Genomic DNA, 12,101 nt, shown 5'->3' on the forward strand with positions numbered 1-12,101 from the left:
ACCAGGCCAAAGGGTAAAAAAAAAAATTAACTATAGTTCTGCTGATTACATGTTAAATTAAAAAAAAAAGAAATGTATTACCCAGGCTGTATTAGGGATTTTGGTGCGGTAATACTAACATGTTTCTGCTTGCTGCTATAAGCTGAGAGGCCCAAAGCACACAGGGTTTTGAACAGAACAACCATGTCCCTGCAACACTTTATCCCATAGTGAAAGGTAACTTTTATTTTTTTGCAACAACCTTTTAAACATGCATTGTGATTTTTTTTCTTCATAGGCAGGAGCAGCCTTCAGTAATGGCCAGGTGGGGGTGTTGCGTGGTTTTAAAAAAAAACAGGTTTTTTTTTGGCAGTGTGAGCATAGCTTGGCGTTGGGGTGGTTGCTTTTACTATGCATAATGTGGGTATGTTTAAGGGAACAGAACAGGTGGCTTTTCAATGCATGCGATTTTTTTCTTATAGGCAGGGATCAGCCTTTTTGAAAAAAGCTGTTAGTCAGTGCTACAAGCACAACTCCTGTTTTTTTTTTAAATTAAAAAAAATTACCCTACTGGAAGTAATATTATAATTTTTAAGTTTACAAGATGGGTTTTTATTAATAATGTTGTTTGCTTCCACAGTACAGTCAAAACATGAAAAATCCTTAAACCAGAGGGAAAACAAGCTCAAATGAAAAAGGAAGGGAAAAAAACAGATGAAAAGGAAAATTCATCAGCATCAGTGACTGGAAGAATGCATGAAGCCCAGTAAAATATACTTTGCTTATTGGTTTAGTTGTTTTTATGAGCTTTTGTATTTTTAAGAAAATTTCATAGGTATGGTGACTGAGGGAGGAAGAGAGTAGATGGTACATTTTTTTTTTTTTTGGTGTATAATGTTCTGGTTTTTTCTCCCTCATAGGTTAGGAAGCAATCTTTCTGAAAAATCCTGTAGTCAGCGCTACAAGGACACCTCCTCCAGAAACCACCAAAGAACCAGGAATCTGCTTTGAGACCTTTAACAACGCAAAACAGCCCAGACCTCATATACGTGAACCCCAAGGACTCTGGTAAAAAAACACCACACAAACACAGCTCCAGTTCCTCAGCGGTCACCGCCACACCAAGCCCTGAGGAAACTGTGAGCGAAAATACCCCCGTTCACAACCCCAGAGCACGCACTTTAGGGGTTCTGAAGGTGCGCAGACCTGGAGCATGTAGTGTATGGGCTCCATATAAAAAACCATGAACTAGAAGCTTCTGCAATGCCGAGGTGTTGCAACCACACAATTCCAGTTCCTCAGCGGCCACCACCACACCAAGCCCTGAGAAAACTGTGAGTGAAAATGCCCACGTTCACAAACCCGGAGCATGCGCTCTAGGGGTTGTGAATAAAACACCGAGCACTGACAAAACATTTTCCCAAAGCCATAAGCTCACCGCAGCTTCCTCGAGTTCTAGTGTTTGGGAACAGTTTGATGCTTCCATTAGAAAAGTGATGGATGCTATATCCTCGGGGCGTCTAAAAGAACGGCCTTCTAAAAAGACTTGGGGAAAAATATGATTCTTTGTTTAGAGCGATGTTAAAAGACAGTAGGGCTAAAAACGGTGTTTCTAAGCAGGCATGACTAGTTGTGGAAAGGGGTACCCGCCAGGGTTCACACCAGCTCACGTGTAAACAAAAAGGGGGACAGAGCTTGGGAAATAAACAGAGGGCTGCCAAAAAGTTCCAGGCCAGGGTGGCTGTAAAACTTTTTAAAAGGGCTAAAGAGTTAATGAGGAAAAAAAAAAAAAAAAAGAGAGGCCTCCTACTGGAGGCTCTCAGACTGGCTTCTCTGAAAATGGGGAGATGGAATCAGACTCTGGTTTAGTAAATTCCCCAGAGGGCTCTTTAGATGGGCCCCGTTCTTCTCCCAATGACCCTCAAATAGCATCTGATGTAGAAGATGTCGCTAACGATCCTGTAGAGGAACCCCCAAGTAACCCCGAAAATGCAGGGGTGTATATGGAAAGAGTGAGAAGTTGGCAACGTGAATTACTTAGATTCGGGGGGTCGGTATATTGTGAGGAATTTCGTTTTGTCAACCTTGAGCAAATAAATTCAGCTCAGCAGGTTGTTGAAGCCATACACCGGGGAATACAGTCGGTCCTCGATGACATTAATGGTAGGGTAGGCCCTGATGATTACGTGCAGTTACGTTTAGAGAGTCGTAATTTAGCTAACCCTTTGTTTTCAGTCAGAAGAACTAGGGATGAGCTATCTGCTGAGGATTTTTTTAAATCAGACCTCAAAGCTGCTACAGAGCAATAGAGAGTTGCATCTCGATGGGACATTGCGCCTTGTTGTGACAGTTGTAAAAAACAGGGGTGGTGGTGCTCGTAGAGTTTTAAATTCTATTCTTAGTAGTCAAATTATTTATAAAAAGAGACAGTGTTTGGTAGACCTGACTTACACCGGTACCAATTTGTGTTTTGCGGGGGGCCTTTTGGCCGTCATGTCCGATTGTAAATCTACGGACGCGAATTTGTTAGCGGAGGCGAGAAAGTTGCACGAGCAACTGGGTTGGTCAGATCAAAAAAAGGTTCTGTTGAGTGACGTAGCAAAGTTTGAACAGCATTTAGGAGTGAACATACAGGTGGTGCTGTATACGGAAAAAGGTGGCTGGGGCTTTTTCAAAACAGGAGGCCTAGCGTACCCCAAGACTTATTTTATCCTGTTGCACGATGAGCATTACTATGGAGTTCTGGATGTAAAAGCTTTGTTCGGAGCGAAAAATTATTGTGAGTTTTGCCACACGGTGTACAGCCACGACCACTCTTGCAGGTATCGCTGCCGCCTCTGCTTGAGTGTAACGTGCTCAGACAGCGTGGGCGTGCAGCAGCTGCGGTGTCCTAGCTGTAAACTGTATTGTCGATCCAAAGAGTGTTTAGACAGACATGCCGACTGTGCGTCAAAAAACCAAGTTGAATGCCTGTCTAAAACTTTGTGTGATAAGTGTCAGTCTTACGTAAACAAGCGGCATAAGTGTAAAGGGAGACGATGTAAGCAGTGTCAGGGTCCGATCGTTGGTGATGTAGACAAGCACTTTTGCTTTATGAATAGCCTTAGAAAGCCTGAATCCTCAGAAAAGTATATCTTTTATGATTTCGAATGCATGCAGGAGACTGGGGTGCACACTCCCAATTACATTTTTGCTATGTCCTTAAAGCCCGAAAAATCCTGGGAATTTAAGGGCGATGAGTGTTTGTCTTTGTTTGTTAAGACCTTTATTGGCAAAGAGTTTCGGGACTACACGTTCCTAGCGCACAATTCCAAAGGTTATGATGCGTACTTCATCATTAGGCAGTTACTGAAGGAAAAGATGTGCATAGAACTGATTACTCAGGGTAGTAAACTAATGTGCTTGGAAGTGAAGGCCCTGGGGATTCGTTTTATAGACTCTTTAAACTTTTTGCCCATGAAACTTAGCAAGCTACCGCAGGCAATGGGGTTTGAAGGGTGCAAAGGGCATTTTCCCCATTTTTTTAACACTTCAGAAAATCAAAATTATGTGGGGCCTATGCCCGGTGTAACACACTATGGTGTAGAAAGCATGATGCCCGGAGAAAAAGCAGAGTTTCTCGACTGGTATCAGGACCACAGTTCTGAGGTGTTTGACTTGCAGAAAGAGCTTGCATATTACTGTCAGCAGGATGTTAAAATTTTGAGACAGGCTTGTATCCTATACAGAAAAGAAATTATGACAATGACAGAAAAGGGAGCTATAGTAGAGAAAAAACCTGGTAAATTCACTGAGATAAAGCTGTGCATAGATCCATTCCAGTACATAACACTGGCATCCGTTTGCATGGCTATGTACAGGTTAATGTTTTTGGAGCCTAACACGGTAGCTCTTCTCCCTCCAGACAACTATCACAGGCAGAAAAAGAGATATTCGACCCCATCTATTCAGTGGCTGTTGTATACCTCTCACAAAGAAAATATACAGATACGGCATGCTTTACAGGGTGGGGAACTACAGGCAGGCCCCTACTTTTTAGACGGTTATGCCGTTATTGATGGGGTACGCACAGCCTTTGAGTTTAATGGATGTTTTTTTCACGGCTGTGTTACCTGTTATTGTGAAAAAACACAAGATCCTATGACGGGGACATCTTTTGGGCTTCTTTATTACAAGACGCAGCTCAAGGCTGACTTTCTAAAACAACATGGTTTTGTAGTGAGGACTCTTTGGGAGCACGAGTGGGAGGTAATGAAAGAAACAGACAGGGAGTTGGCAGACTTTTTAAACCGAGCCCAGTTACCACAGTCTCTTGTGCCTAGGGATGCTCTTTTTGGGGGGAGGACAAACGCTATCCGTCTGTATTACAAGCCTAACCCCGGGGAAGAAATTCACTATTATGATTTTACCAGCCTGTACCCTTTTGTAAACAAAACCAAAGAATACCCTATCGGACACCCCGATATAGTTTATGACAAATTTGGACCCCTGGCAAATTATTTTGGAATTGCAAAAGTTAAAGTTTACCCCCCACGAGGCCTCTTTTTCCCATTGTTACCTGTCAGAGTGGGTGGCAAGCTTATGTTCCCGCTATGCCAAACCTGTGCTGAAACCGAGCAACGGGAGACATGCACCCATACTGACGAGGAGCGGGCCATCCTGGGAACTTGGTGCACGGTGGAATTAAACGCGGCTATAGCGAAGGGGTATGTGGTGGCTAAAATCTATGAAATCTGGCATTTTAATAAAAAATCTGATAAACTCTTTTCAGAGTACATAAAATTACACCTCCGCCAGAAACAAGAGGCTTCAGGGTATCCCAGCTGGTGCACAAATGAGGAAAAACAAAATAAGTACATTAGCGATTTCTACCAGAAAGAAGGCGTACTTTTACGCCAACATGAAATCAGATCAAAGCCTGCTAAACGCCAAATCGCTAAACTGTTTTTAAATTCTCTGTGGGGTAAATTTGGCCAAAGAACCAACCTACCCAACACCAGCATCTTGAGAGACCCTGATGAACACTGGCAGTACCTATTTTCCCCCAATTACGAGGTTTCATCCTGCGAGTTTATCGATGATGAAACAGCGTGCGTGTCTTGGAAGCATGCAAAAAAACGGTACTCGGTCTCTGGCAATACCAATGTTTTTATAGCCTGTTTTACCACCGCTTATGCCCGCTTAGAATTATACAGCCTCCTAGACGGTTTGCAAGAGCGGTGCCTGTACCACGACACAGACTCGGTGATTTTTGTGAAAAGGGAAGGTGCCTGGAATCCCCCTCTGGGGGATTATTTAGGGGACCTCACAAGCGAGATCCCACCAGATCAAGACATCACCGAGTTTGTGTCGGCAGGCCCAAAAACATACGGGTATAAGCTGTCTGGAGGAAAGGCCTGTATGAAAGTCAAAGGTATTACCCTAAACGTAGCAAACTGTGAAAAGATCAACTTTGGCAGTTTGAAAGATCTAGTTCTGGACTACTGCATGGGTCTGCAAGAAAACACCTCAAAAAAAATAGAGGTGCAGCAGCCCTCTATTGTAAGAAACAAAAAACAGTGGCAAATAGAAACAAAAACCCTTAAAAAAACTCAAAAAGTGGTTTATAACAAGAGGGTACTAGGAAAAGATTTTAAAACCCTACCCTACGGCTTTTGAAAAAAATGGATACGAGATGGAAACATCCCTTTTCTGCAATTTTAGCGGGGCCTAGCAACTGTGGAAAAAGTTACTTTATAAAAAATGTGTTGGATAATGCCAAACAAACACTGTCTGTTATGCCTGAGAATATCGTGTGGTGTTACAGTTGTTGGCAACCTCTGTATAAAGAACTGTTCTGTAAATATCCCTTTATCAATTTTGTGGAGGGGTTGCCTGATGCTTTGGATGATGACAGTTTGTTTCCTACTAATAAAGTAAATATGATTATCATAGACGATCTGATGAACTCTGCTTGTGAAAGCGATGAAATTGAAAAAGCTTTTACCAAGTACGTGCATCACAGAAACCTGAGCATCATGTATATAGTTCAGAACGTGTTTTGTCAGGGAAAAAAGAGTCGCACGATTAACCTAAACACAAAGTACATGGTTCTGTTCAAAAACCCCAGGGATAAATTACAAATCACCACGCTCGCTCGGCAAATGTACCCCGGCAAAGCTCAGTTCTTTCTAGAAGCTTTTGAGGATGCTACCAAAAGACCTTATGGCTACCTGGTGGTGGATTTAAATGCTTCCACACCAGAAACTTATAGACTAAGAACTGGTCTTTTCCCTCCAGACTGGCCGGTGGTTTATACTTTAAAAAAAACAACAGCGGGGTATAAAAAGAGATGACTTATCGGCAAACCCTTTTTAACAGCTTGGGGCTGCTACTAAAAACATGTCTAGCTGCGTGAAGAGAAACCTGGGTCTTTTAAAATTACTTATCAAGTCATCCCCGCAGCAAAGGAGGGCTATACTGTGTTCGGCCTCTGACGATCTAGTAGCGGCCATCTCAGAAATAGCGCTCAACACCTTAAAAGGAAACGTACCTTTAACACAAAATCAAGTGCGTGTGTTAAAAAAGAAACGCGCGCTTATAAAAACTTTGTGTAATAAGAACGTTTCACTTAAAAGAAAAAAGCTTCTGGTAAAGCAGTCTGGGGGGTTTATTGGGCCTCTGTTAAGTTTTGCTATCCCTTTGATAACAGGGCTTTTAACTAATCGATAATGGAGTATGCAGAAAAAATGTACCTGGTGCCCAGCCACCAGTTGGAGCAATTAAGGGCTCCCCCTCCGGCAGAGGAAAATATCAGAACAACAGCGACTGACCTGGCCGAATACGAAAAGGCTAAACTTTACAGTGCCGTGCTTCAAAGGTACCTAACGTACGTGAAGCAAAGCAAAGCGGATAAAGGAAAAATAAGTCTGTTTCTACCGGAACAGGAACAAAGCGTAACTGCCAAACCCCCAGAAACACCAAAGAACTCAGACTCTGTTGCTCAGGAGGTACTGGATAACGTGAATAAGCGTTTTAAAAAAAATGCAATAGTATTGCTAAATAAACTGTGCCAGGATAAAAATGTCTCTTCATGGGACGATAAAGGGTCTTTTGTGTACAAAGGCTCTGTGGTTAATGGTTCTAACATGCTTGACTTAGTCAGGGCCGTCACCCAAACGCGCTCTGTACCTAGCAAACGTGTACCTAAAGGATGGGATGTGTTTATAAATGCCATGGCGGAACTGAACGTACCCTCTTCCGTCATGGGCAATGCGGCCAACAGAGACCTTTTGGAACGCCTCAAGGCCTCGCCTGCTGACACCGGGGCGGATCAAGAATCCGTGCCCCCTTTTTTGCCCTATAAAAAACAAAAAAAATTGGCTAAAAGAGCCCAGTGGCTCAGTGTGTAATGTTTTTTTTTTCACATTCTAAAATTTTTAAAACTTGTAATGTTTGGCTTTAAATAAAACATTTTTATACTTTAAAAAAAAATGTGTGTAATTTTTCTCAATTGGTCATTTAAAAACCACCAAACATCAATTTCTTTAAATCCCTCACTTGGGGTGTTTTATTGGGTAACACAGCTATAAAAATCATTACAAGATACACACGTCTGGGCTTGTTGAAACATGTTTTGAGCAAGGCTAGGCATGCCCAAGAATTTAAATTTACTCTTTACAAAATTCATTACCATCCGGTCATTTTGCACTAAGTCATTAGAATACAATTTTAAAATCCGGTCAAAAGATAAACCCTTACTACGATGATGTAAGAAAAACACGCAGTGATAGCCACAGGCGACGGAGCGGGGGTCTTGTAATTGTCTATTGTGAAACACCAGGTTTGTGGCATTTTTGTTTAAAAATTTCATAATGCTTTTAGGAAACAACACGCTGTTCGGGGGTTGCCCATATGAGTCAAAAAACTCTCCACGGTTATGCTCCGCCAGATACAGCGCGAGCCAGTGTTCACCCGGTTGGTTGTGTGGATGCGTGTTCACCACCAAACCTAGGGGTCTCTGAGACAGCTTGCCTCCAGGAAGCCAATCACAAGGGAACACATCTAAGAAATTCTTTTTTGTGTAAGGATCCGTTGATAAGACACGTGAAAGCTGCACGGTGTCCATGTTCACATGTAGTCAAACAGAACGTTTCTTCTCTGATTTATCTCTATGACATTGTCAAAAACCCCATACACAATCACATTAATGGTGACTGTCAAAGCCCTCCAAAACGTATTTCTGCTCTCAGGTTCCCAGTTTTAATTAGGGAATAATGATCTGCACATTCCTGGTCGGGAGACAGGTCAAAGGCAAACAAGGTGTAACCCTGTGCAAACTCCTCCCGGTCAATTAACAAAGAACGATCTTTCATGTGTTTACCAGCTGTCTGTACCAAATTCATGTATTCTCTCACGCAGCGTCCTGCCTCGATGTCCGGTTGCAGAGGTTTGGTCGGTACCTGTTCACCATCCACATACAAGGCCACAAAATTAATATCGTAATGTTTAAAATGAAAGGGATTTTTAGTGTAACTTCCGCTAAAGGCATCGTTATCCACAAACGCTAGGACAAGCATTTTGGGTAACTGCCCCAAAAACAGGTTCTCCTGGTTACTGACCCTGCTGCCCGCAGGGATGCTAAACACTTTCATTCCCACACGGTCCACGGGGTATTTAGCATTAGAGGCAAGCAGGGCCTCCGCGTGCCCCAGACGGACACCCGGTGCCACCCGTACTTTCTTCACAAAAAGGGACGCTGATACAATGCGCAGTTTAAAACCTTCAGCCGCACTGCCCATTAAACAGAAAGCGTCTTTACTGCGCGTCAGTTTAATTTTCACATCCACTCCGTTTAACAAAAGTTTTTCTTGAAAAAACAGGTCACTGTGTAGATGGCCCAGCAGCTCTACCGTTTTGCTCTCGGCCGTCAGCTTTGCACGCCTCACAAACCCTAGATTCCTTCCATCCAACTCTGTTTTTTCATGTTGTCCAGCAGTGTCTTTGTAAAACAGACCGGCAGAAAATTGCGTGGCGAGGGTGTCATCGCTGTAATTGAGAACTGATTCTATAAAGGCCCTGTAAGGATAACAATTGTTGCTTTGGCTTACAAGGCGGTCTCCCAGCGTAACATCCAACTGGCTGAAAATAGAGGCCACCGGGTAATTCACCAGGCCCACTTCGGCGTCCGCGGCAAGTTCAGTTCCGTCTCCTTTTACAATCTTGCAACACAGGTAAAGCAGCGTATTGTTTAAATCCATATAATCTATGCCATTCCCGGCTATAAAAAAGTCAATGGGGGCAGACTCCGTAACGGCCGATAGAGGTGGTACCTCAATGTAAATGCTTTTTTCAATGCTGGTCTGCGTAGGGGCTATTTGAAACAAGTCTAGTTCGGATTTGGCGCACTCTTCAGACCCGCAGTGAACAAAAGCCATAGCGGTTAAAATATGTCTCTTTTAGCAGGCAGCGCGCGTCTCCTCTTTTGCCCAGGCTTCCTCTTGGACTTTCGTTTATGGCTGGCCCTGCGTGTCAAAGCCCTTCTTTTAAAGGGTTTCGGGGGACCTGTGCATCGCGGGTATGACGTATTTCTCTTTCTCTTCCTCCTTTTAATGTACATCAACCCCGATCCTTCCTGTGAAGCTGTATTCCCCACCTTCTCCAGAACAGCCCGGGAGACATGGCCTACCACGTCTTTAGCTATGTTTTGAGCGGCAGTTTTTACGTGGGGTTTAATAATCTCTAGCCCTCTCCTCAAAAGCGGTACAGCTTTTCGAAAAAGGCTACGAAATATTCCACCCACACCAGCCCCGTACATTACGGGGGCCCCATGATATCCAGGAAGGGCATATCCAGCCTGGGCTTTGTAATAGTTCCTGTAGATGGTAGGGTCGCCATAATTTTTTACGATCGCCATAATAGTGTTTTGCTTTTTTTTTTTAGAAACCTCGCTCTCTCCACGGTCGCAAATGCAGCTTGACGATCACCTTGCCAAAGCGAAATGAAACGCTTCTGTTCTGATCTGTCTTTATTTCAATGGTAATGGTGTCAATGTGGTGTTTACTGACAGGGACGTAATGAGGTTTATCGTAGGTGATGGTAACAAACTCATTGTTCCTTCCTCGGACCGGGACGCAGCGTAACAGGGGTACAGAAAAGTCCCCCACAAACTGGTGCTCTACAATATCCGTGTACAGATACAAGGAGTTAAAACCGCCTGTGATGTCTGCCGAGAAGGGAAATTTTTGGACGTTGCGTTTGGGGCCCAAACCCAAAATGTTAGCTAGCTCCCCGCCACTAGAAAACCCGTAAATAAAATTGGTAGATTTAAGTCTCACTTTTCTGCTCACAGGGTCGTAGTTCATGACCACCTCAGGTGGTCCGGGGTGACGAGCCACGGCGCTGTTCATATGCTCCAGTAATTCAGGTATGGTCGAGTAATAACCTCGTCGTAGGACAAACTTCCACGTCGTATCTCCAAAGGTGATTTCAAAAGGGGTGTCTTCATTAACAGTATTCCAACTGTGCGGGTACTGTATTTCCACTAACCCCACCTCCCAAGCACCAGGGAGATCCAAGGGCTTAATTAGCCGTATTGTAAAGTTTGAGATGGTGTTTTGGGGAAAAACTGCAGAGCTGGCATTGCTGGGCAAAGTGATGAAAAACCCGCCATCACTCATTATTAATTTTCTCTGTCTTTTTTGCAGGAGGAATTTTTTCTGTTTCGTGTCTAAATGTCACAGAGCTGAGAAGCTTCCACCCAGCTGTTAAACTTATCAGGCCAACCCAACCATTTCACCAGTAGCTGTTTTTTTCTCCCTTTTCCTTTCTCCGCTAGAATTTTTTCAATCCTGTAAATCCTGTCTCGTTTGGGGTTTACTTTTTGTAATTCTTCAGGGTAAAAAGATCCAGTAACTGCCTCACCCTCATAATCTTTTAATCGGTAGACAGGTCTTTGGCTCCTGGTTAAGGCTTCATCCACTATGAATATCTCATCGGTAAACATCTGTTCATAACCTTTTTCAAAAGCGCCTTTGGTTTTAGACAGTCTCACGTGGTCACCTTTTCTAAAAGGGGCAACAACCCGTTTTATTTTAAAAACATCTCCGTAAACCGTTTTCCATACCTTCAAAGAATTTGAAGGGTTAACATCAAGGGGCCTGGTACGTATAGTTCTGTGAAAGCTCTGGTTGTAACTCTTTATAAAGTCAGGTAAGACGTCAATGTAGCGAAAGGTGTTATGGGCTGTAAAATATCTCCACATCCTCGTTTTTAAAGTCCTGTTAAATCGCTCCACAACCCCTGCTTTAACTTCATTATTAGTAACAAAATGGTAAACCCCATGCCGCTTTAACAATCCACTTAAAGGTTTGTTTAAAAATTCTTTCCCCCGATCGGTTTGTAATTTTTGAGGCACGCGCCCTTCGCTGAAAATAGCTTTAAAGGCCTTGGATACTTCACCACCCGTCTTGTCTTTTAGGCCTAAGGCCCAGGCATATTTGGATAAAATGTCTATCACTGTTAAGATGTACTTAAAACCGCTGTTGTGTTTGGAGAATCGATGCATATCCACCAAATCGGCCTGCCACTGTGCATCCACATCTGAAACAATGGTCTTGTTTCTTTTAAAATGTATTCGAGCCGGTTTGTGTAAAGTGTAAGCATCCTGGTCTGAAAGCCAAGCTGTTACTTGTCTTCTATTTAAAGTTTTACTATGCTTTCTAGCCTCTTGAAAAAAAGGGTTCACTCCGCCAAAGCTCCCAACTTCCCTGGGATTGTAATATATTTTCTTTAAAAGAGCCGTCGGCGTAGACATGCCTGCTACCGGTACCGTCTTTTACTACCACAAGTATAAAAATGGACACACTCATATTGACACATTTTAAATACAATTTATTAATTGCCTGGTTTAACATAATCTTTTTGTTTGTTTGTTTGTTTTGTTTTTACAGACAGTTGTAAAATGGACGCCATCACCCCCACGGTAAGTCTGAGCTGGTTCATTCTTCCATTTTGTTTTTACAGACGCCTGTAAAATGGACGCCATCACCCCCTGGTAAGTCTGAGCTGGTTCATTCTTCCATTTTGTTTTTACAGACGCCTGTAAAATGGACGCCATCACCCCCTGGTAAGTCTGAGCTGGT

The 12,101-nt window shown here is 43.2% G+C and overlaps 1 protein-coding gene across 1 annotated transcript; it reads right to left on the minus strand.

Moving 5' to 3' along the window:
• Positions 1-8,177: 8,177 nt before the first annotated feature.
• Positions 8,178-9,395, minus strand: LOC123371162 (uncharacterized protein F54H12.2-like). The gene has a single exon (XM_045018456.1). It carries the CDS (start codon positions 9,393-9,395, stop codon positions 8,178-8,180), a length of 1,218 nt encoding a protein of 405 aa, XP_044874391.1.
• Between the last annotated feature and the right edge of the window lie 2,706 nt (positions 9,396-12,101).

Source organism: Mauremys mutica, chromosome 5 (assembly GCF_020497125.1).
Source record: "Mauremys mutica isolate MM-2020 ecotype Southern chromosome 5, ASM2049712v1, whole genome shotgun sequence".
NCBI lineage: Eukaryota > Metazoa > Chordata > Testudines > Geoemydidae > Mauremys > Mauremys mutica.

Bases quoted from the DNA above. Each gene is read 5' to 3' on its own strand.
- LOC123371162 (XM_045018456.1), bottom strand. From the start codon at position 9,395: ATGGCTTTTGTTCACTGCGGGTCTGAAGAGTGCGCCAAATCCGAACTA.